We start from the raw sequence: 26,545 nt of genomic DNA, 5'->3' as shown, positions 1-26,545 counted from the left end.
GGAGAAAGCCTTCTTCGGGTCCTCCTTGAGTGTCATCCTTCTGTTTCACCTAAATGAATTTGGTTTCTCTCTGTCTCCTGGAGAAGAAGATTGTGCAGATTAAAAGCCACCTTCTACACTCTGCCTGTTCTTAAAGACAAGTAAGGGAAGGGCATCGGAGAATCTTACTTTCAGACTGAGACACAGATGTTCTCCTATACCGTTCTTAACTGCACATGGCTTTCCTCTCTAGTATCTTCATCTAACACTTATGTGAGTGTCTGTCTGTGCAATGAGCCCACTCCTGCACAGGAAAGCCAGTTTTATTTGCATACCAGTTAAATCCTTGGCCCCTATGGGTATCCTCTGCAAATAAACAGACCAAATACTCTGTATCTCTCTGTCTCTTTCTTTATCTCTCTTTCTCAGTTTCTCTCTCTCATACACACACACACACACACACACACACACACACACACACTCAAAGACATTAGAATAATGCACATAGAAGAAAACCCTAGTTTAATCTGAAATAAGCTTCAAATGAGACTCCTGGCCTTCCGCTGGGTGGACTCTGCTCCTAAGAGTCAGAACCATTGTTAACAAGCAGTGGACTCGTCTACTGCTCCCATGGCAACAGCAGCCTCTTCCCCAGGCTTCCCTTCACCCTCACTGCCCAACAGCACTGCCTTCTACTCTTGCTTTGGGTGCTTGCTAAGACCTCGGTGTGCTAACTGTAAACTCTTTCTGGTATTACTGACATAAGGTCTTTCAGAAAGTTGGGTCTCTCCAGTAGGGGACTTGAGAACGTGTTAAACATTCTTCTATTTCTGCCCCATTCCTCTCCACCTACTAGATAGGCCAACCTGATGCTGGAGAAGATGAAATGTTGCCACCGACTGCATCTTGAAAGCCATTGTGTAGTTTCTTTACTGCTGTAACAATTTGCCACAAACTTAGTGTCTTGTATTTTTTTTTAGTAACAAAGGTGTCATAGTTGTGAAGGCTGAGAAATTATTGAAGGACTAAAGTCAAGGTCTTGTCAGGACTGAACCCCTAACTGAGATTTTTAAGCTACTACAGACTCCTGACTGCCTTGGCTCCTACCTCCTTCCATGTTTCTTCGACCTGCTTGGCTCTGTGCTCACACCTTCCTGAATTCTGACTACCTTGCTTGCTTCTCATTTCCATGTATCAAAATCTTTAACTTAATCGGCGATACAAATCTTCTCTTACCATATAAGGTAGCTGATCTAGAAAGAGGAAGGCCACATCTGTTCCTACGTAGCTAACATATTTCTGACACTAGATTCTTTTTCTTTTTCTACACAATAAACAGGAACACATTACCTCTAGTCACGTAATATATAGACATTTCTCCTCACCTACGACTAATCAATACTCCAGCAGACTCAAGCTGGTAGCCACTACATCAATTCAATTCTGAAACTACCTACTTAGAGGAAGCGTCAGACCTCAATTCTACAAGGCTTCTCCTCAACTCAGCTGCCCAGGCTTCCCCTCACCTCAGATAGCCCATCACAGGTCCCTAGCTGTGACGTGAACTTCCAACTGACTAACCAGCTACTAACCAGGGACCATTGTTCTGAGCTGGGTGGTGGAGGGGAGAAACACTTCAATGTATAATCTGCGCTGTAGAAGGCTCTGGGAGCAGAAAGAGGATGGGGGCATTCACTAAGGAGATGACTCCAGTAGGGTTGGGTCTAAGACCTGTACTAGAACATGGGGAAGAGGAAAAACGGAGCCTGTCCGTTCAGGAACCAAAACTTAAACTTAGACATATTTTCTTTCTGTTTCCCACATTCCACCCAGAGAAGACCCAGCCCTGCCCCTAACTTAAATAAACAAAACAATAAATACAAACCCAGCAAGGCTAGCAGATAGTTTCCTGGGGTTTGCTCTGGAAATTCAGGGCTCTAATGCTGCTAGTTACATGTTGCTTTAAGATAGACTCTCTTCCCAAACCCTTGGATTATGAGGACTGGACCCTCAGCTGGTCTCGGAGAAAGGACTTCAGTGGATGTCTCCCCTGCCACCAAATTTGTTTGCAAGGGTTTAATAGTGGTCCTGTCGAGTTAAGTTACAGGGTTTGTGAGACATAATTAGGATTGAGTTGCCATAGAAAATACAAAATAATTGAAACTTTGGATATTCTGATGTTCGGTCAGGAATGTGAAGTCATTCCCACTTAGTCCTGTCATACGCTTGGGGTACATGAAGCACAAAAAGTATTGCCCCATGCCAGGAGATAGATTTCCCTGTGCAATTCAGCAAAAGAGACTCAAGCCTTGAAACGTGCTTACAAGCGAATGTGACAGCTTTTGGGGAGATTTCCTAGCTTTGAAACTGTTAACTGGAGTGAGTGGAAGCTTGACTGGGGTATCTGGGCTGTTGATCACTTCAGCATCCACTGGGTGAGGGTAGAAGGGATGTACTTCAAGAGAGATGTCTGCCGAGTGAGGGTGGATGAACCGTGCCCCACAAGAGACAGCCAGTTTTATCTTAGTTTGTCGGCTGACTCATGAATTTGGAATCCTGTTATTAAAATTTTTATCTTTGATGAGAAGCTAAAATTAATATATGTGCATAGTCATCATATAGTTATAAAATACATAAGGAGTGGATTTTATGTACATAGATATAAGAATTAAATTGCATGTGTAAATATAAGAAATAAATTACATTCACAGATGGTAGATACATAAAAATTTATCCTAATCACCTAGGATTTTTAAACAAGATTGTCATAGAAATACTGATAAGAAAACCTACCATTTTCTACTCTAGATGCCCTTTGCCTTATTGTCTTAAGATACATATGTTTTAAATTTTACATGTATTTGTTTGCATTATGTGTGTCAGTGAACATACATATGCCATACATGATGTATATAAATGACATACATGTGGACATACATGAACTTGTGTGGAGTTCGGAGGACAGCTTTTGGGAGCCAGGTCTCTCGTCCTACCATGTTGATTCAAGGCATTGAACTCAGGTCACCAGGCTTATAATTCGAGCCCCTTTACTAGACACAAGATATAGCTTTTGAAATCTTCCAGTTTGATCCTTTGGTGTTCTAGTATTGAAGCTGGTTGAGTAAGCTTTGAGCTATGAAAACCACAAATAGTCAGAAGCTCCAGTTTTGACGGAAGATGTTTCTGCCTTTATGGGAAACAACATCAACAAAAGAAGTCCTGTGGTCAAGATTGGACTGTATCTCTGCTCAGGGCAGCCAAGGACCCCATAGGTCAAGGTCTAGGAAGGAATTGAAGAGAAAAAATGAGAATAGACTTAGCTGTTCTCGCCTCCTTTTTATGTCTCTCCCATGAAAGCACCCAAAGGATCATTGTCTCCTTCAGAAATGTTGGCGTTACAGCAACCAATGCCATTTTAATTGACCTTATGATTTCTGAAGGCTTAAGGAGGATGCTAATATTAGCTGTTTATTGCCCATATCTATGCTACACATGGAATTTTCCCCACTCCATAATTCTCATCCCCCTATTACCACCACTTTGATAAACTTAATAGAGAGCCGTCAGCAGGGGATGCTTGGAATGATATTTAAATTAATTGAGAAAGGCTTCTAATTAAGCTATTGGAAAATATATACATGCATTTGTTTTAAAAAATTACAGCTCGTTGGCTTGTTTTCAACTTTTGCAGGGTGTGGGGTGTTTAAGCTGCTCAAGTCAAAGGGGGAACAAATAAAAGTACAATGAAACTGAATCTATTATGTCAAGATTTACAGTAACGAATGATGGTTCTCCAGCTATGACGATATCATTAAGCACTTGCCAAGCAATTGGCACATGGCTATAATAGGTTCATGGAGGAAGGGCTTTTTTCTAATCGTATTCCGTGGTGTTTTTCCCAAGACGCCAGCAGCTTTTATAAAATGATGGTTATATCTCCTCATTATGGAATCTAATCTCCCCAAAAGACATTCAGCAGCTGCAAAACGCTAGCATCTTTTAGTTGTAAATTGTTTTTTATTATTTATCCCTATTTAACTAAAGAAGAAGAGGCTATCAGATGATTTAACAAGATGAGAATTTAGTGGGTTTAATGTTTGACAGCACCCAATTGTTAGCCCCGGCATTGATCTCTTTAGAGCTGGGCTTAATAGTCACTGATGGGTCTTTTGTTATTGTTGTTGTTTTGCTTTCTTTCGTTTTCTTGCCTCTACTGTATAAGCCAATCTGCACGGTGGGGTCTTTTATATTTCCTTTTAGTGCGGAACGTAAAGTTGTGGGTACTCTTCATAGAATGTAAGGAACGGCAGGATTAGATCTGAAAGAGCACGCGTGGCCCATTGAAGGTCAAACTGCACCATTGCAAACCAGACCCTACCCACAAATCAGTGCGGGAATGCCAGAAGGGGGAAGCTTCAGCCTTATCTAGTGGCAAAAGAGTCTCAACTGGGGTTGGGGGTGGGGCCACAATTTTAAGACTATAAGAAAGTCATCGTGGGGGTGGGCAGTGGCTCAGTGAGTAAATGCTTGTTGGTCCAGCCTGAGGACCTAAGTTCAGATTTCCAAGCACCCATGAGAAAGCCAGGGACAGCAGAAGCAATACCTGTAACCTTCCCACACACACACACACACACACACACACACACACACACACACACACACCGTGTGGGAGGTGGAGACCAGCATTCCTGCAGCTTTCTGGTGGGACAGCCTAGGCAATTGGAGAGTTTCCAGTTTGCTGAGAGAGATCCTGTCTGGATAGAGTAGCATAGAGAAGACAGTCAATCAAGGTGATCTCTGGCCTTTCCATAGGTGAGCCACGCGAACACACACACACACACACACACACACACACACACACAAGTGCAAGTACATCATACATACTACAAAAAGAAAGGAAGGAAAGGATTGTGAGATTGCAGTGCAGGATTTAAAAAGAAAATAGCCCTAATGAGTTTCTCATCACCCCATTGTAGAACTCTCCGGGAACAGCCAACCAATTTAAATAAATAAGGTCCCACAACCCTTTGGGAGCTTCTGGGGTGGAGCATCTATTTTAATGGAGATGCCCCTTGAGAAGAGGAGATTTTTCACTCATAGCATACTTTTAAGGAGATGGCTGCTATGTGACTTTGTTGGGGATGTCTCCTGTGTGTCAGTTGTGAGGCAAATGTTTGCATTTCCCTACAGGACTCCCCGTGTTTTTCTGGAAAGGTTTAAACGCTTTCCACGCCATTTATATGGCGTATCTCTCTAGAATGGCAGGCCACTCAACACGAACAAAAGTAGCTTTTCATTCTACGGGTTATTTTCTTTTCACTTGCTCTGTATAGATTGAGGCTGTTTATTTGTGGCAACGTTCCCTCTCTGAACTTTAGAATTTCAACTTTTAGACAGAAATACTTCCTTCGGTTTTATAATAAAATAACTGTGGCAAAATTCAAGTAGCAAAAAAAGAGGTATTAATATAATATTAATATATAAATAGCTCTTTCCCTATCATGAGAACTACTGGGAACATAGTTCTGTGCAAGTACATTTCTACTTATTCAATAATTGTACCAGTAATGCTGTTTACCACTCCATTTGTAATATTTATATGTCAGGCAAAGGGTATGAATGCTAAAAAATAATTTCCCATCACCTATCCTCCATTTCTTTTTCTTTTAAATGCCCCGCAGACACAGTTCTCCTATAAATAATAATAAAAAGGTACTGTATTAATATTTCAGCAAAGATTCCCATCTATTCATGTACACTCACAAATACATGTTCTTTAATATCTACACACACACCCCCTCCCTACAAATTAACTCTGCCTGGGGCTTGCAAGGAAATCAGGTCAAGTTAAAGGAGAAATCAGAGAAGAGGACCAAAATTAATTTACTACTCCGTACCACATGTGAATATGAGTTTGCTGGGGAAATGGCTCGTGTTCGGAGTTATTCGCTTGTGTTTGATGAGAGCAGCTAACTGTGGGGCATGAACACTGCCGTGCCTAGACAGAAGTGATAGGTCACCTCTCTCAGCTTCTATTTTCTTACATTTCTTTAAGTCAGCCTCGTTGAGTCTGTTCTATAACTGTCTTTTTACTTGGTACCTCCTTCCTAGAGCATGGTGTGTGTGCGTGCGTGCGTGCGTGCGTGCGTGCGTGAGAGAGAGAGAGAGAGAGAGAGAGAGAGAGAGAGAGAAGGTCAGGGTGTGCATATCTGGCACAGACTGACCCATGGCTCCAACTGCATGTGTAACAGAGGATGGCCTTGTTGAACACCAATGGAAGAAGTCCTTGGTCCTGCCAAGGTTGAACCCCCAGTGTAGTGGAATGTCTGGGGGGAGGATAGGGAGAGGAACACCCTTATAGAAGAAGGGGAGGGGAATGGGATAGGGGGACTTATGTCCTGGAAACCGGGAAAGGGAATAACATTTGAAATGTAAATTAAAAAGTACCAATAAAAAAATAAAAATAAAGAGTATTCAGACAGCAATTGCTATCATTTCCCAGTGTTCAGAGTGCTTTCCCATGGAGTTGTGTCTAAAGCAAGCTCGAAACAGTTACAGAAACTGAGTAGAAATTAACCTCTTCAGCCCTGTGTATTCATGAGTCCTCTTTGGCCCCTTTCTCACACCCACACAAATCTATCAGCAAAATGTATTGATTTTACCTTCAAAATGTATCTATATTCTGACCCTTGTCACTTCTGTCATCATCACCACCACCATCACCCCAGGCCACACCCCAATCCTCTCTGACCTGGATTGCTGAAATCACCTCTCTCTGGCACCTCTTTCAACCCAAGCAACCACGATGACCTTTCTGAACTGTACATCAAATCATACCACTCCTGCCTCGGAACACTCCAGCAACCTCCCAGTGTGAAACCCAAACTTCACACTGGCTTCTGAAGCCTCCCTCTCCTCATTCCCCACTCAGTTCCAGCCTTGCCGGTCTGCTTGCTCTTCTCGGAACCCAAGTTTTCAGTCATCCCAGAACCTGTGCTATAGGTCTACCTAAAATACGCCTTCCAAACCAACTGCCCCCCACAACAAGGTGAATGCAGCTCAACCAGGAGTTCCTCTTTGAAGATCTGGAATTAAGTAGCACTGACTTGTCCCATTCTGCTATTTTCTCTACTTCTTATCTCTCCTAAAACCACATAAACGCATGAGCATGCTGTTCATATATCTGTCAATATACAGCATTTTGTTTTATTTTTAACTTAATAATTATGTAAACATAGCCCTTATCATACATATATATATATTTATAACTTTTAGTATGTTTTTCTTTGTCAATTTCATACATTACATGTAAATAATGGGCTCTGGTGAGTCTTTCACTCCATCCTGTGCTATGTCCTGCCTGCCCCCATCAGTCCCCTTTTCCTTACAAGTCTCTTTCTCACATTCAGGAGATTTTGTTTTGAATTGTGACACATTGAATTTAACTTGAGCCTTCTGTGGGACTGTGGGTTTCCAACTATCCTTTGGGGACTGAGGAGCTCAGAGAAAAACCACACAACTGAAGACAATGGCCAACCCCACTTCAAACACGCCAGTATACAACACAGTTCATGAGGGTAGAGAGAGCATGATCACATGAGACTGTCTGTAACCCATGACTGGATGATGGCAGACGGTCCTGTGTAGGCTCAGGACTAGTCACCATGGCTGCTGTGACACCAGGGTTGTCAAGCCCAGCAGATAGAATCCCATAGACTGTCCCCCATTGTCTGACTCGTGCACTCTTTGTGTGGATCACTGATGTGTTTCATTTCCTTTTAATTCTTTGAGAATTTCATAAATGCATATTATGTGCTTTGATGATCAAATTCACCCCCATACCCTTGCCTCCAATTCTTACCTTACTTCTCCATCGGGTTCTCTCCTTTTAAAAACTCACTGGGTTCTTTAGTATGTATGCCTTATGTGTGAAGGTACAGGGCCCCTACTAGAGCATGTGTAGCTCTCGGGGACACATGCCTGAAGAAAACCGATTCTCCCCTTCCCACCAGCAATCATTCACCCACAACTCCTCAGCCTTCTCAGCCATTGGTGAAACATCACGATCCCTCCCCCCACCTAAGCTAGGATTTTTCCCTCTGGCTTGATCTTGAACAGGTTTTATGCATGCAGTCATGGCTGCTATGACTTCGTGTACGGGCCTACCCCACTGTATCCATGCGGAATAGACAACTAGAGTGAAACAGTGTTGTCTGGATACGACACAGACCTTACGTTCCTTCTGCACCTCTTCTGCAATGTTCCCTGAGCTGTAAAAGCAGTAGTTAAAAGCTGAATGCTAAATTGGCATTTATTCTTAGCACTTTGTGTGGCCGTGAGCATTCACTAGAGTTCCTTGCAAAGAGGGGCTATTCTGATTAAGGCCGAACATGGCTTTTGTCTATGGGTATGCACTTAAATATCTAGAAGGCAATTAGACACTATATCGGTTGTTCAAAGTAATAAGTTCTCTACCTAGGGCCTATGACCTTCTCATTCCTGGGTTTTTACTAATTACAGTATTAGGGATGATTATTTTCCTGTGGAGCCAGTCTCAAATCCAATGACAGAACAGTTGGTTATCACTATAACTGCCATGCCAATATTGCACCAGTGCAGGCATCTCGTTAGGCAAGTTGCTATTATAACTCACAAGGCTCACAGCTGGGTAAGACATTGATGCCCTTTCTTCTCCAACAACCTGCATAATACCTTCTGTCACTATGAAAGACAGAAAAAAAATTGTATTGAACACAGGCAGAGAAAGACAAATGTCGCATGTTCTCACGTGTGGCTTCTAGCTTCAAGTCCTTGGATTGGTATTTTTAACCTAGAATATTGTAATTGCGAGGAAAGTAGAGAGGGCACGTTAGGGTGTGGGATGCCTTAAGGGAGTGGCGATGGTAGAACATAGATTAGAGGAAAGCAGAGAGGTGTAATGCTAGAGTTGAAGCAGGCATGGGAGGAAGGGGTGGAGAGGAGGGAGGAGGTGGAGTGAGTTAGCCAAAACAAAGGATGTACGAAAAAGCCATATGGAATCCAACTGCTTTCTAAACCAATTTAAAATGTATGTTAAAAAAAAATCACAAAAGAGCTCTCATCCTAACTGGATGAGACTGTTCCTAAAAGCCATGGGTTATTAAACAAACCCCAGTGCCAGGTGTGGGATATTTCCTTATGAATTGCTGACTAGGGAGCGAAACAGAGCCACACAAAACAATATCTCTTGTTACTCTTCCTCGTCGTCCACCAGAGCTGGTTGATAAGATCCTATTGCTGAAGATAACACACACCTTCCTTGCAAGTCAGAGAGAAACTAGGCCAGAGCCTCATTCTGATTTTCACATTATTTTAGTATTATTGATTTAGTTTTGCTTTTATTTCTGCCTTCCTCAAGACAAAAGCTCCAAGGAAGTGAAGATCTGTTTGTTGTTTGTTTGCTTGTTTTTAATTTTTCATAGTCTTCATCCATACAGTTGAAGGTGGCATATATTAGACAGTCAAAGACTAATTATTGAGAAGATAGAATAAGGACAGGGAAGGAAAGAAGTGGGTAGAGGAAAAAGAGAGAGGAGAAGAAAAAGAAAGTAGTTTAAAGTCAGAAAGGGAAGAAAAGGAGGAGGAGGAGGGGAGGAGGAGGAGGCAGAGAAGGGAAAGCATTTGTGAAACTTCTTAGATTGGCTAAGAACTTGAGCGGAAATTCCCTTCTGTTCTTTATCTTCTACACCATCATTCTGAGCTAGGTAGGAGTTATTTTATGTACACGTCTGCCAACATTTCTCTTTGCAAATAGCATGACTAGTTTACTGAGATCACAGGCAAACCTGGTGGGGATGGGGAGCCCACCATTCCAGTTTCTCCCTGGGCATTACCTACCTTCTCCCTCTTCTCCTTTGCACCCACCAAACGAGGCAAAGAATGAATCCTTACCTCACAGGTGAATGTTAATTACTGTTTGCACCATGCTTTGAGATCCATAGATGAAAGCAGTCATAAAAGTAAAAAAAAAGTGTTATTACATGGAGAATGGTTATAGACTCTCATTTAGCTCTGGAAACTGATCAAGCAGGAACAGTGAATCATGAGACTCAGGCTGGCCAAATATTACTAATACTTGTTATAATTAATTTGAGTTTAAGTTTCAACATGGTGACATGTTTCCTTTAAATAAAGTAAAGTCCTCTAAGGATGCATAAATCTATATGGGTCTTAATTTTCAGCAGGGAGTGAAATTTTTTTTCCCAGATATTCAGGAGACAGGAAGTAAAAAACATCTCTGGCTTGTGTTGGGAAAAGTCCCCAGCACGTGGTTTACTTTTGAGTCATCTTCTACATGATCCTCTGTCTCGTTGACCCCAGGAGACTGGGACAAGAATGCTCACAAAATGGTGGAGATTTAGAGCAGGAGCTGAATCTGAAGGGTCTAGAGTCCTTTCTCATGGATGGCCAGAACATGGTCTGACTCTTTGATGACCAAGACTGAGATACATCCTGTGATTTACTTATTACCTTACAAGAGTGGTGGCTCTGATGGTATAGCATCAAAAGAGTTCTCTACATGGTTTCCCATTTTGTCAGCTAATACTTATTAATCACTTTCTGCACAGAGACCGTTGGGTACCTTGGAAGAGGGAAAAATAGCAAATTATAAGGATGCAGATTCAACAGCCTCCTAGACTAGAGGCTGGGGTGCAATAGTTATTCATAAATGTGTGCAGAGCGAGTGATTTAGAAAGTGGTTAACACTCTGGCTAGAGTGATGGCACACAGGCATAGGGATCCCCTCGCTTTGGGAATAGCTCTTGGTGAGGAGGCCTACATAAATGCAGTCTGTACAGAGCTTGATATGTCTTCCTTAACTTTCATCATTTCTAGTCGTGACAGCTAAGCCGACTTGTGGAAGTCCATTTCTTCCTCCTCGGGTCAAGACTCAATTATCTGAGGATTGCTACACCTTCCCCTAACTCTTTTCCAAGATCAAGAGCTGTGTAGCCTTTAACCTTATTTCTAGTGCCTACATCCATCCTAATTTTCTCCCCTGGGCAACCCGGTGTCTTATCAAGATATCATCCTTGAACAGAACAGATCGGGCAGCCCTGATGTGCTCATGCCAGCTATGGGAGCCTCCCTCCTGTGCCAGTTTTCTCCTTCATGAACTACTTCATTGTGGACCTGATCTTTCATGAGACAGGTGTGCACATCCCAAGGAAACCCAGTATTTCAAAAGGCATAGTTTAGCCAATAAAAGTATAATGTTCCATGCATGAATATTGTAGAATTCTGGCTCAGTTATGTGATTTGATGGGGAGCCATATTTTCTTTGTCTTAGTTTGTATTTTGGGTTTTCTGCTTATCCCCAAACTTAAATACCAGAGAAGAATACTATTGTTCAAAATCATTAACTTAGGTCAGCTGCCTGCTGTGTGGTCTGGAACAAGCCATTCCTGTTTCTTTTGTTTGTTTGTTTGTTTGTTTTTAACCACAGTTTTATCATCAACAATGTGGAGTGTCTGGTCAGCTAACACCACTTGAATTTCCTTCTAGAACTAGTATTTGAGGGAGTTTGTACTTAGACGGCTCTGACTTTCAGTAGCTCAGTCTCTGACTTTGTCCCCCCTCACCTCCGGAAAAGAACACTGGCTTGAAAGCTTTCCTAGTAAAAGAGTTGCTGAGGGAGTGAGCAGAAGGTCATTGGTAGCCCCAAATTCAAGACTTAACAGCAGAACTACATGTAAACTATGTGTAAAGTATCACCCACCATAGCCTTCCTTCTGTATGTGTAAAAGACGGCCTTGTTTCCATAAGGGGAAAAAGACGTTAGTATCCTGCATGTGTCTATAGTTGCCGACTACTCAGTTCCATCACCGTGATGACATTCGCTCGCTAGTCACAAACACAAGCCTCCTTGTGCATGGCCACAGTGGCAATCCATCATGCCTCCTGAATCACAAACTCTTCACTCACTGAGGTTTCCCAGCATTTCCACCGTTTGGGAACTGCATCCAGCTTGTCAACTAGGATTACTTGAACACAATGTCAAAACCATCCGGTTCCCTGCTTTGCCTCCTGACCATCATTCATAGGTTATGCCTATCTCAGCCGGTGCCCGTGTCTCTATTTGATTTCTCTCTCAACTTCCTTGCTTCCTTGACCTCAATCAGAATTGCTCCAGACGCCAGGCAAATGCATTGCAGAAGCTATTCCGGTTGTATGTCGGCAAATGTTCTTTCAGAACCATGGAGAGCAACGCTGAGGTGGTGGCCAGAGAGTTCTCTGCTGTAGCCAGCCCTTTGCCTGTGGCACTGAGGTTTCATTCAGAACCCTACAGGTGGTAAGGGTGACAAAAACACTCTACAAAGGAGCTGTGCAGTGAGATCCCTTCTCCCCGGAGTACAGGAGCCAAGCTTACATCGTGCCATTCAAAGACCAGATTGCATCTGGGCTCGGATGGCTGTCATAATGTCAGCCCACTTGGCATTTACCTTCTTTTCCCAGGCTGACCTCTGAAGCTAGGGGCAGGCTCTGCGGGCATTGTTCTAACCATGCACACGCTATAGCCATTGTTTCGACATAGGAGAGCTGCCGGTTCCCTTCCAGGCCAGCACTGTAATTTTATCAACTCTGGCTCAGAGAAACCTATATTTATAATGCTAATTAGGAGGGCACACATTTAATTTGAGTGGAAGACTGTTTGTATCTCTCCGAGCCTGATAGCACAGGGCTCAACCGACAGCAGTCAGAAGCAAAGCAGGCCTTTCTCCCTTCTCCAAGTATTTGAAACAGGGCTTACTCTTGCCAAACAATTTCTCTGTTGGATTAAAAAGAGAGAAAGAGGGGGTGGGGGTGGGGGAGAGAGAATGTTAAATGCACTGGAGCTCAGAAAACTTTGAGTTTATCTCCTGCCTGCATAATATATTCCTCTGTGCACCGAGAAAACATGCCTCTTATGTTATCTAATTGTTTCCTGACACGTTTAGCAACATTTCACACTCTTTAAAGTGACATTAACATTGCTGACAGTGGAGGTACTTTCGTTAGATGGGCTTTGAGTTGTAGCCAGTATGCTCTGCAGGTCTTCAAGTAGGCTTGTAAAAGGCGAGGAAGGCATTATTTATGAAAACAGTACCTTCGCCAACACTGCCTGTGGGTGCATATTAATTTTGCTGACACTGGTCAATTTAGGGTGTGTGCGTGTATGTGTGTGTGTGTCTGTGTGCATGTGCGCGTACACACTTGTGAGCCAGTGGTCAGTGACCATGCAGCTGATGCCCAGTAAGCCCTCGGGTATGACAGTCAGTCTTCTCTTCTCCCTTACAGCTTCTCCCTGTCCTTTAAGGTTGCCTTCTGAAAATCTCAGGCCTCCAAGCTCTCTGCACTGATGTATAGTATTGCCAGAAAGTATTCATAATGAGCCTTTGAAGTCAAGGCTCCCACAGAGCCACACGGGGGAAGATTTTGAAGCCTCATTCAGACATTCCTGGGGGGGGGGGGAATTAAGCCAGGTTTAGAGGAGGTGAGAAAAAAAATACAATTCAGATTGCACATGTCTGCCAGGATACAAATTCTCATTTAAGGCTGGCCTAAGTTGATTCTGATGGGTTTGAGTTTGTTCTCTATTATGCAGTAAATACTATGACCAAGTCAAAACAGGAGAGGAAAGGGTTTATTTGGCTTGCATGTTTTGATTACAGTTGGTCGTTGAGGAACACTGTTTGCTGGTTTGTTCCCCATGGTTTGTTTGCGCCTGCTCTCTTATATAACCCAGGACCACCTGCCCATGGGTAATGCCACTAAGCCCTCCCATATCAATCCTTAATCAAGAAAACACCCCACAGACTCGCTTACTGGCCAATCTGATAGAGGCATTTTCTAAATTGAGGTCCCTTCTTCTCAGATTACCCTAGCTGTGTCAAGTTGATTGGGGTGGGGGAGAGGGAACAAGCTAACTAGCGCACCATGCTTGTCAGGTAAGCAACATAACATTTAAAGATTATAGGATTTAAAGCTAAGATTTAAAAGTCACTGCAGACCATAAGTTACCTCTACAGTGCTAGCCTTTCCAGCCAGACACCCTGTTTCAGCCTACATGAAATTCATGGCTCTGTTCTCTCTTCAGCTCTAGAAGTGAAGGGCACCGTGTAGCTATATCATCTTAGTTTTGCTCATTATTTACTGTGTTGGTTTTTTCCCATACTCCTACATCTCTACAAGCTTCAGGTTACACCAATAAAACAGGGATTAGCACCTGCCACATGGTATTGATAAAACGATTCCATGGTAACCATGATATATACTAAACGTGTTGCCTAGCATGTTTTCATACTCAATATCCCATGCACCGAGAATGAGTGTTAATCTCTTCACTGTGGTATGGGCTACACTATGGCTGAGGCTCTTTAGTCTTTCTCTGTCTTGGGAGATTTTTTTCTGACTGAGTATTGGTAGGCAGATTCTCCATGTAATCTTTACCATCTTATTAAGGAGGACCACCCAACAAGGAATAGGCAGACTGCGCAAATGCTGGCAGCAAGGAGATGAAATAGTTCACGTAGCTGCTGCCCAGAGCTCGTGTTTTATCTCCACTGTCCCTAAAGCACATAGCAAAACACAGACATCCGGGTGAGAACTGTTTGCTATCTGCAGACAAAGCTTTGGAAAAGGAATGCTTCCAATAACAGGAGTAAAAGCCATTACCATTTGTAGAGCGCTTTAACATTTGCAGTGTACTTTCCTATATGTTATGATTTAATCCTCAAAGGGTCCTGAAGGGGAGCACTACATCTATCTCCTTCCCTTTATGCATGATAATAATACTTACCATTTGCTTCAGAAAGTTCACATAAATGTCTCAGTTAATCCTTATATTAACTAGTGAAGAATGTTTACACACATTTTGTTTATCAACAGTTGAGCCCAGAAAAAAAAAAAGAAAGAAAGAAAGGAAAAGAAAAAAGAAAGGAGACTTGTCCAAAATCACCCAGTAAGTCAATGAGAAAACTGCGATTTGAACTTCAACATGGCCCCATACAAATTATATTATCATATCAATTGGTACCTCATACCAATCTTTTAATAAAGATTTCTTCAAATCTATCCTCACTTCCTCCGAATGGTGGTGAGCCCTGGAGGCTGAATATCTGACTTCGAATTCTTCCTCCCTTTCGACTTATGACCTCATGTAGTTCAGCTGCTTCACCCCTGAAACAGAATGATGTTGCCCACCCCAAAAGTTTCTTGTGAGAGTAAATATAAGAACATTCACGAAGAGCGGAGGGATGATTCCTTGTGTATCAGGAGGGCTTAATTGATCTTGGGAATTGCCAGCACGGCTTTTTCATTCACATCTCACTTGGGACCACAAAGATGCTGTGAAAATGAAGGACGCATTAAGATATGTCCTGAAGGATGTTTGCTTTGGGAAATTAAACTTCAGCCCAGACCTAGGGACTTTTAAATCTTTCTGTAGAACTTCTGTTCCCACTAACTGCCTTTGACAGGGATTGCCATTGAATTGGGTCAGGCAGGGCAGGGAGACCTCTCTTTGTCCCTCATCTTCTGCATATTGTCCAGACAGTCTGCTTAGAAGGTGACTGGAGCACTCACATGAAGTAGTAGATTGGTGTTCTAAGCCACTTGGTTTTTAAGTGGACAATGTATATTTAAAATCAAAGTCAACTCTGTTACTGCCATGCCCACGGTATTATAATAAGCGAACTTCATTTTTTTTAAGTGCCTAAAACCAAAGACAAATAGCCACAATACCCAACAGAGAAGTCAGTACCAAGAACATGGACATAAATCCCTTAAGGTTTGCGGGGCAAAATGTTACAAATGACCAATCATGGTGTGATCTCTTGTGTACAGCTTCAGGCTGGGCGCTATGACACAGAAAGTATAATACACTGTCTCTGTCCAGTGCGTCTCTTTAAAGGCCAAGCACTAGACAAATACATAGACTAATGTGTAACAAAAACAATGAGAGAAGCATGTTTCAGATACCAGGGCGCGGAATGCTTAAGAAGTAAATGAGAAGAAGATGGTCCAAGGTCAGAGTCTCTAAGGGGGTCTTGGGTGGATATTAAAACCACCGATGAGAAGGGAGATGGATAACATTGAAGAACATAAGGAAGGAAATGTCTTAATACATGGCTGTGGTGCAGTTGGTGTATAAGTAATAAGTGTGTTCTATGCGAGAATTAGAACAAAGAGACCTAAATCATGGCTCAGTGAAGAAAGGTGCTTGCTCTCAAGTCTGAGGGCCTGAGTTCAATCCCTGGGACCCATGTGATGGAAGGAGAGAGGCGACTCTTAAAGGCTGTCCTCTGACTTCCACATTTGACACGCATGCCATGACACATGCCTCTATACACACACATACACACAATTAATTTAATTAGGAAATAGAACTGTGCTGGGTAAGTGATAGGCAGTCTTGTGAAGATTAAGATGTGTGGTATGAGGAAGTCTGTGCATTCAGAAGTCTGTTGGCTCTTGTACGGAAGGGAGACAGAAGGGAGAGGCATCAGTGTCAGATCACCCAGAGCCATAACATGTGGGACGTTTTGTAAAGATGCAGTCAACTTATAAAGAGAAAATGTTTGCTTTGTCTTACAGTTTTAAAGGTTTAATTATGTCGTACCCCCTCTTATTGGAGCCTGTGCTGAGTCAGCGTGATATGTTAGACTCCATGATAGAGCTGAAATCTCACAGGAATAAGTCAGGAGGCCATAGTAGTCTACACAGGCACAGCCCAGTAACCAAAAAGCTTCCCGCTAGCTTCCCTGCCTCAGTAAAGCCACTCCAAGGACCAAGGTTTGTTATGTGGGCCTTTGGTAGACCTTTAAGATCTAATCTATACAGTGCTAATCTAGGCTATGTTGTTCAGTATGGTAGCTATGGGCCCCTGGGAACTACTTAAATATAAATCAGTTAAAACTCTGCAAAATTAAGTCTAGTTCCTAGTTATGGTAGCCTCACATGAAGTAGATAGTGGCCAAATGTAGACAAGGAGCATGCCCATCCCCATAGAACGTTCTACCAAGTGACACTGCATATCAACAAATATCATGCCTCCTCCTAGAGATATTAATGGAAGTGCAAATAGATTTTCCAGGCGGGAAGTGTTTAAGGAAGTGGAAAGATGGCTCTCAGAGGTAAAGAACAGTTGGTTCTCTTGCAGATCTGACATCAGTTCCCAGCATGCACATGGGGCAGTTCACAGTAGCCCAAGAGATCCGAAGCCCTCTTCTGGCCTGCACAGGCACCAACACACATGCATACATGTTCATTCACATGCACACATACACATACACACATACATATATACATACACACTAAAATTCTTAAAAATACATTTAAAAGAAAGTGTTAATAAAAAAGAATTGTGGGGGTTGGGGATTTAGCTCAGTGGTAGAGCATTTGCCTAACAAGCGCAAGGCCCTGGGTTCAGTCCCCAGCTCCGGAAAAAAAAAAAAAAAAGAATTGTCCCTGCCTGAGGGAAGATTTGTATCCTCAGCAGAGTAAGCTGCACTGATTCGTTGCGTCTTACTTCATGAATATGAAAGACGTGGCATATGGCATAAAACGTTAAGGAAAGCATTTGAAAAGTGAACTCTAACCTCCGTCTGTAACCTGATCTGAATTTTACACCTCCTAAAGTGCAGAGCTGCTTGGGAGGTGTGATGTATAAACACACAACCTGGTGAGATGTAGTGGCAACACCCAAGTGCACACACCCCCAAACTGTGAAGGCAGTTCACGCCAGTGCCCCTTCGTGAGGCGCTGTAACAGGGGCCAGTCCAAAGGCACGCCTCTCTCCCAACAAATTACACACAATAGCTTCTGTGCAACCAGAAAGGTTTTACCAGAAACACCTTTTTGAAAATAATTTGTTTCCATGAAAATTCTTAACTGGGCTTTGGCGAGTTGCATGAAGCAGGTAATTAGGTCTTGCACTGCAAAACACACACACACACACACACACACACACACACACACATACACACACACACTTTCACACGGCACTATAGAATAAAACAGATGCTGTTTGGCCAACACTGCCTCACTGAGAGGACTTAAGAATGGAGAATCCTTGGATAAGAGCACATAACATAGAGCTGTACTCTAGCATTCTTCCTGCTGGGTCCCCTGCCTCAGTAAAAGCATTCAGCTCTCTCATGACATGCAGGGCTCTCCCAGCTCCTAGAGAAGGTGTATGCCTCTCAGTGAGTAACTAGACTTACTCCAGGCAAATTTTACTTTTAGGACGGGGCATTCTTCCTTGTGCAGGACTGTCCTGGGACTTGTAAGATGTTAGCAGCCTCCCTGACCTCCCCACTAAATGCTTAACAGTGTCACGCTACCACCACCACTGCCATAACCAAATACCTTCAGACGTTTATCAAATTACCCCTGTGTAGCAGCAACATTCCTACAGAGCAGTATAAATAATCTAGCATGAGACTAGTATTAAATAGTTGTGTGTGTGTGTGTGTCTGTGTGTGTAAGTCTACATCTATATTTCAATTTTGAGATGATCCGTTTATCAGATATCATTCTTGCATCCTGCGATGATGATTAGCATCATTGCCATGTGTGGTGTCTGTGTTCTGAAACTCATTTTTGCACTAGGTAAGTTCAAGGCCAGTCTGGACTACATCACAATACAGTTGCTGGAGGATGTGATCACTCTGATCCTTAAACAAACATTTATGATGTAGGCAAGGAAGTCAGTACCCAGATCAAGGCGTATGGAGATGCCGATGCCAGTTGGAAGGTGCCTTGAGTTTCTTCTCTCTCCAGTGTTGAGCGCAGTAAAATCGCTACGCACATGCCTGATTGGTAAGAGGTGGACAGCCATCTGCTGCCTCCCTGCCACCCTCTTTGGCACCTGCAGTGTTCTTTTACGAACAAACAGATTCGTTTCTTCCCACCAGAAAGACTTTCTCTAGGACCCCATGTTCCACTTCTTGTAATTGAGCAGAAAGGGACTCAGTTTTTTTTCCTTCTGGAGATAGGATTTTTTTCTAGTCCCACTAAGTGGTTATGTGACACTGATCAAGTCATTTTCCCAGTTGATCTTGATGACAAGTTTGAGGAAAGCTGTTTTGTTTTATTGTTTTTCCCTAAGTGCCAACAACAAACTCAAAGTTGGGTTAAGAGAAGAACAAAAGATGTTAGCATGGAGAATAAATTGATTCATTTATTGAAAAGTTTGGAGGCAGGGATGCTTCAAGATTGGCTGAATCCAGATGTTCTACCAACGTAATCAGTAAGGATCTCTCCAGCTTCTCATTACCCGCTCGTCTTTCATTCGCTGTATTCACAAGTAGGATCCTTTCTGGGTGGAAGGAGGCCTAACTTCATTCTAACCTCACAGCCTCCCAGATTGCATCTCAACCTTCCACAGAAAGAGAAGGTGACCTGGTGATATCTAAATAGATAGCTGGAAGTAGAAACCTTCACTAAGGAAAGGTTTAAATACTCTTCTCGCCAACTCTTTTGCTTGTATCACAACAGTCCTTTTGAACTCAACTTTAACGGAGAACATGACTTTTTATTAAGTCCTTAAACTTATGGTACCGCTGGAGATTTTCAGTTTTTGGTTCCAGAATGTCTTTTCCTCTTTGCAAATCAGACTCTTGGCCAGTTTGTCACCACCCCACAAGGCTTGGGGGTCAGGCTATTTGGGTTCAAACCACAGCTCTGCACTTGCTAATGGGGCAATATTTGGTCTCAGCTTCTCTTACCTGTGAACAGGGAAGAAATTAAAATGTAATTAGTTCTTGAAAAGTTTTCGAGTGTTAAAAGAGAAAGCATGTGTGAAATATTTAGTTTAGTTCCCGGCGGAAGGCAAGATCACATACAACACAGAACTGCTAAGGAGTGTGGTAGGTAATTCCCTTGTCAACTTGATGAACTCTTGAGCTGCCTTGGAGACTAGCCTCTAGATATGCTTCGTGGGGGATTTTCTAGCTCAGGTAACAGAGGTGGGAAGACCTACCCATTCTGAACAGCGGGGTCCAGGGGCTGTGCCTTGCTTGCTTTCTGCTTCCTGACTGTGGAAGCTACATGATCCACTGTCTCAAGGTCCTGCTGTCGTGTTCCCACCCTCTGAACTAAGAGAACAAGTAAGCCCTCCCTCCCTTAAGTGGCTTTCTTTCATTAACCATTTGTTAACAGCCACAAGACAAGCAATGATCAGAGAGGCTGGCTAGATTTACATTTGTTCCTGGTACTGCCTTTTATTTTGTTGTGTCTTCAGCATGCCTGTATGCTCCACCAAATATCCTGACACCCCATCACCATAGACATCGATTACGTATCGCCTACACAGAACACTTTAATATCAGCTCGCCACCCATCTTTCCAATGAAAAAGAACAAGTCGTTTGGAGTGAATCTGGGGAACTGCTCTCCAGCGCACCCCCACCCCCGGCATAAATTAGTGAATATATTAAAAATGGCCAGGCAGAGCGATTTCATGGTTACTATTTATTGTCTGGGGAGGATGGGAAGAAACTGCAGCCCTTTGAACTTGTTGGACAAAGTCTGGATCTAAATCTGTCTGAGCAGCAACATGGCGCTGTGATAGACACAATGGGAGCTGGAGCAATATTCTTCCACCACAGATGGCGTAGGATGAAGCTTTCAGGATGACTGCAGTGGGTGAGGACTGAGAGCCTGGAGCATGGATGGCAAATAAGCCTTGTACATCTGCTACCTCTCCTCATCCATGTCTATGAGTTTTCTAATTGATGATGTCACTCTCTTCCCACCAGAAGATAGGGCATACCAGAATCCTCCACATGGCGCTTCGACAGCCACGAGCCATCTATCAGACACTGCACGGAATGACTTTGTCTGGCTATAACGGGATTTTTACAAGTGGAAACTAATACAAAACCTCACTCGTCTGAAAACGGATATACTAGCAAACTGAATTAGTCTCCATGCTTAAGGTCACAGGGAATCCAGTCATGTACATAATCAGAGTTTGATGTACATGGAGAACTGGGAAGACCCCTGTGTATGCATACTTGCACATGGGCAAGACCCTAGGAGCTCAACAAATGACATATTGCGTGTACTTCTTTGCTTTGTAACAATCAGTTCCGTGTGGTTTTCTGTACATTTGCTGGGGAACCTTGTGTGCATTCAAAAAGAAACTGGAGAAAGAGTTGGGAATAAGGAGCTTGGAATCCGGCTGGAACATGTCACCTGGTTAGCTGCCCACCCATGCTAAGGCTTTCTGTAAGAAAACAGGGTCCACAAAGGGGGCCGCATAAGTTCCAGCTCGCTCCCCTGTGCTTTGGAACCTGTTTGTATCCACACAGATGGTCTCTGTCAGTTGGAATAGTCAGGGGCAGTGCGCATCCTAAGTGAACAAACTTAGCAAACGACCTAACAAACAGGGAACAGCACACTGTCTGACTCAGGGCAGATCTAGCGATTCTGAAATTCTCCAAGTCGTGATGGCTACCAGCAAGCAGACTGGAAGGAACTACCAAAGCAGACTCGAGGAATTAGGAGGTGTGAGGAGATCATTGGAGTCACACAATTCTATGAATGCATAGTCACGGTACCCAAAGCAACCCCAGCATTTGCACCGTGTTGTGACTCTCCCTCTATTGTCGGTATTTGCTGATATTAAAAAAGGCTCTGTTGTCTGTTCTGTATGAAATGACTTCATGCTGAACAAAAGTCCCAGAAGTTCATGGAAAGAATGATTTCACAGCAACCATCCTATCAGCCTCCTGGAAAACTGCACTTGAACCTGAGTTCCACCTCAGTCAACTCAGAGGAATTTTTTTTTAAATTGGCTGGAAGCCAATTGTTCTTCAACATCCAGTTTCAGCTATGCCTCAGTAGCACACACTTGAAAGTCTATTGATTGCCGACTTAGAAATCTCCCCCTACCTGAGCCCTGCTACTAACTGAATGTCAGCACTGAGCACACTGGGCCCGGTCGGGGCCATCTGCAGTCAGAAACCTTGAAGGACGATGGAGGGTGACATCACTGGGAACTTAAGAGCAATTGACACTGATAACTTTTAACTCTGTTGGATAATTAACTGCAATGTGTGGTTATTCCAACTCAGGCCCTATTTGAGATCCTGAGGATACCTGGGGATGGGGAGGAGGTACCGCAAAAGTATCTCTTGCATACGTTTCCTACCGTTTATGTAACATTATCATTACTATTAATCAGTATCATTGTTCATTATTTGCATCACTGTATTACCATGCTGTTTGGGCAAGCACCATGACTAGATTCAGCGTGGACTTGGGAAAGACAAGCCCAAGTTCAAGCCCCGCTCTTGACATTTTCTAACAGCTGAGATTAGCCTCTTCGTTTCGGTTTCCTCATCTCTGAAATGAGAACGCTCTGCTCTCAGGTTTTATGGGAATATGTGGTCACTCTTACATAACAAGACTGTCTTGAGGATTAAGAAAGATTGTGTGAGGAAACAGAGCAGTTCAGTGAGTGGCAGAGAGATACCATGCAATAAGCAGTAACAGTTACAATGGTGGTAGTTATGGCCTTATTGTTAAAAGGTCTATGAGAAGACTGTTGATTCAGTGCCAGCATTGATTCTAATAAAACTCCATAGCACTCTGTACAGAGCACCTCACAAAAACACCCTGTCTTATATTGCTCCCCAACATCTCTGAATGTATTGGACACTTCAGATCTTTCCATTTACCCATCGACCATGGCAAGGATGGTTCGTGATCATTTCCACTGTGTTACTGGGTAAAAACCTTAAGATTTAAATTTTAGGGCTGGAGAGATGCCTCAGTGGCTGAGAGCAGACACTCCTGAGGACCCAAGTTTGTTTCCCAGAACCCACGTCAGTCAGTTCATATCCACCTGCAACCCCAGCTGCAAGAGGTCTTCCACCCTCATTAGACTTCCGGGAAACAGAATAGAGACACATAAAATTTTAAAATCTAAAAAGATAAACACTTAAGGGCTTCTTATAGGCTCAACTTTGTGTCACTTCTGTCCCTCCAAAGGGCGCCTGCTGACATCGGTTTGATGACTGCTTACAACTGTTCCTTCCGTTCTCTCCCTGCGGAATCACTTGGTGTTTTCTTCAAAAACTTGCTTAAGCTTCCATTCTTTCAGGAATCCTTATTCACTTTTTTTTTTAACCCTGGCTCCTGCCAAACATCTCCTTCCTCTGCCCCTGTGGTATCCTATCTCATCCACCACCCTGCCTCTCATCATCTGAACCCCCTCTGACACTTCACTAGAGGAGACGTCTGAGGGCAGAATGGTGGGATCCTTATGATTCAAAATGACTGCGCATGCATTGGCTGAACCAAAATCGTCCACCTAGGGTACCGTATAGTGCACTTAATAACAATAAAAAGATCAGGAAATACGGTTATGAATGCAGCAGCGCGTGTTAGTATCCAGCAGAATGTCTGAGTGCACCCTTATGTGTGCAGTTCTCCGGGGAGAGTTATGCTTTTCAAGCATAAACACTTCTCAGAGTCGAAATGTTCGTCTGGATCTCCAGTTTCCCAGTCTCAGCTTCCTGGGCTGCTGCTCCTGACTCGTTTTCACTAGTTTCCTCACAAGCGAACCAGACAGGCAACAATTACAATGACTGGGTGCAAGGAAGGGCACAGTTAGCGAAGGTGTAGGCAGCGGTTGTCATTGCTCAAGAGTCAGTGCAAGGAGCCTGCTGTCCGTGAGGAAGAGGTTGCAGTGGTCATCCATGTGGAAGGGACCTTCTTTTCTAAGGTCAGCTCCGGGTTATTCACCAACCTACTAGCCTGACTGCTGTTTGTTACGGCATGGGACATCCATGGTTTGCCTCACAGGAATTCCGCCATGATACCCAATGAACGATACAATGAATGATCCAACCACTGGCATGGCCAATGTAGTCTCTGTCCACCGGTTTTCACCTTCTAAGCTAAAGGATTTGATTTTTAGTGTAACCTCTTTTATTTGCTCACTGGGGATACAGTTTTGAGTACCAGATGATAATAAGGTCTGTGAGGATATTTGAATGGTTTGATAGACTAGAACGGCGTTCTTGTTTAAGCTCTTGCTGAAGAGAAGCAGAAGTCTTGAGGGTACTGGTGAGGTGGTAGAAGCAGGGGAAAGTGTCCGTTAAAGTGGGAATGAAACTCTATGCAAAGCAGGAGTGGCTTGGCATGTTCGTGTAGTAGAAATAAGAATGTCCCGGTCACTGGAGAAGTAAGAGCCCCGTGGGAAGGGTATCCTCTTGGTAAGGGAGGTAGGTGATCAGCTATGATCCCAAGAAGGGAGGCTATACCCAGCATCATGGGGGGAGAGGATAATATTTCTTCCCTCAGATAGTGGAAAGCCATTGGAGGGTATCAAGATGATATGGCCCGATTTCGACCTAAGAAACGTTATCTCAATTCCTATGGAGAAGAGACGGAGTCAAGGCAGAGTTGGTGGACAATTTCTCGAGAGTAGAAACAGGAAGACCAGAAAGGAGGTGGTTATGGAAGAGATGAGGAGGACTTAGACTCCTAGCAAAGGAGATAGAAAGAACTAGACTTTTTTCTAGACTGATTTCATTCAAATGGATGTCCTTTCATGAATTATATTCATAAAGTATCAAGTATCACACAACAAGTGGTAATACAGTTGGGCTGGTGAGGAAACGCCATAACCGCTCTGAAAAGCGCATTTGGAAAATTAAAAAATATATATTTACTTATTTGTTTGTATCGTGAGCTGGTTTCGATGTAACTTTCTTGGGATGATCTCATGACACTCATTGCTGACCTTTGACCCCTCTGTCCTCTTTCCCAGGTCGACCCATTCCACCTACATCCTCGTCTAGCCTCCTCCCATCTGCTCAGCTGCCTAGCTCCCATAATCCTCCACCAGTTAGCTGCCAGATGCCATTGCTAGACAGCAACACCTCCCATCAGATCATGGACACCAACCCCGATGAGGAATTCTCCCCTAATTCATACCTGCTCAGAGCATGCTCAGGGCCCCAGCAAGCCTCCAGCAGTGGTAAGGAAACTCTGTGGTGTCTACCCGTGTGGTGTTTTGTGCTTGACATTTGTGAGTCTCCAGCAAAATGACAACTATTGAAACAAAGATGGTCGTGGGGAGCATTCAAGGTGAAACGCATTTGTCATTTTTATGACTTGGTAGTTCTAAGATGTGTCTGTTGAAGGTCACAGCTGTTGGAGAGGTTTTCCTGGTTATAACAGACGCCGGACCTCCTTCTGAGGGAGGAATTTGCCCAAGGCTACACGTGAAAGCATGCAGGACCCAAAGGTGAAGTGTGGAGAGACACTGGAATATTGAATTTTTGTATTACTATGGTTGTGATCATAGCCGAGCGACCCTAGACACTCTCACACACCCCATCCGCGGGCCTCCCAGTTCCAAGGATTTTTTTTTTTTATCATTGGCTTCTGACTTCCCCTTGCTTGTTTTCTCTGGTTTTGTGATGGAAATATGTTCCCTTGGCATGAATACTGAATACCTTGCCAAGACTGAAGTGTTTGGGGTGTGACCTCTCTGTGACCTTCTGCTTGTGCCACTTCACTTGAATTTAACGAGCTGATCGTGAGGCACCGTGACAAACACAGCTTCCAAATTCAGAGTTCTTGTTTGGGTTTTGATGTTTGCAGAACAGAGGGACTGAACGCTACGTTCTGCTACACTTTTGAGGGGTTTGTGTCTCAACTCCTACTCTCTAAGACTTAGAAAGAATTGGCCCAAGGGCAACAGTAATCAGGCCTTCTTTTGGATTTATCAGTTGGTAGAACGTTCACCTGAACATGAGAATACAGAAGAGGGCACAATTACATAGGGATTCAGCATTCATGCCTGGGAGCGAGGGGCAGGGTCCTAATTAGTTGCACTTGACCCAAAGTTTTGGCACTGCCTTCAGAGCTAACCCCTCATGATATTCATTAACACAGATCATCAAAAGCAATAGAGATGCCAAGAACTCTCCCTGTGAAGATCGCTCTGGCTCTATCCATGAATATAAGCTACCACTGGTCCCAACCTCTCCAATTATAGGGGACCTCCTAAATGTATTAAGATGATTCATTTGGCAAATTGACCAATAGAATGCTACTTATGATGGCCCATGCCCTTCTTCAAAGCCAGGCCTGATATATTTGGCAAACTCATATTCTTCTTCTTTTTTTAATTATCTAATCAAATCTCTCATCAAATGAGCAATCCATTGTTGATATTATGAAGGCCTTTAATCTACCATAAATCTTTATTAGAACTCATCAGAGCTTCTAGTTTGAGAGAAATGTGATTATGGCACTCTTAAAATGACATTACATCATCGGGGTGATTGGTTTATCATTTGGAGAAGAGACATCAATCATAACTAACATAACCACACAGTAAATGAATTCAACCTTTCTACCGCGGAACAATGACACCGTAATTGCTCAAAATCAGGCTTAAAATGAAATCGGAAAATGCTCTTTCTTCAAATATGATGTTAACTTAATGGAATATATTATGAAAAATCATGTTTGAGGAAATTCTATATAATTAAAAATATGTGGAAATATATTTCCTTTTT

General features: G+C 43.2%; 1 protein-coding gene across 15 annotated transcripts in view; it reads left to right on the top strand.

The window, feature by feature from the left end:
- The window catches only part of Tenm2 (teneurin transmembrane protein 2), a 1,136,292-nt gene that overhangs the window by 739,205 nt on the left and 370,542 nt on the right, over nucleotides 1–26,545 (top strand). For 13 of the 15 annotated variants that reach the window (XM_063268320.1, XM_039085069.2, XM_039085068.2 and 10 more), the window contains 1 exon segment: nucleotides 24,784–24,993. The exons of the other annotated variants lie outside the window; for them this stretch is intronic. In XM_063268320.1, coding sequence (XP_063124390.1) covers nucleotides 24,784–24,993 — 210 coding nt within the window. 15 annotated transcript variants of the gene reach the window in all.

The sequence above is a fragment of the Rattus norvegicus genome, chromosome 10, assembly GCF_036323735.1.
Source record: "Rattus norvegicus strain BN/NHsdMcwi chromosome 10, GRCr8, whole genome shotgun sequence".
In the NCBI taxonomy this organism is placed as follows: domain Eukaryota; kingdom Metazoa; phylum Chordata; class Mammalia; order Rodentia; family Muridae; genus Rattus; species Rattus norvegicus.
Note: the sequence above shows the minus strand (reverse complement) of the source record. Positions and strands in the feature narration are given on the sequence as shown.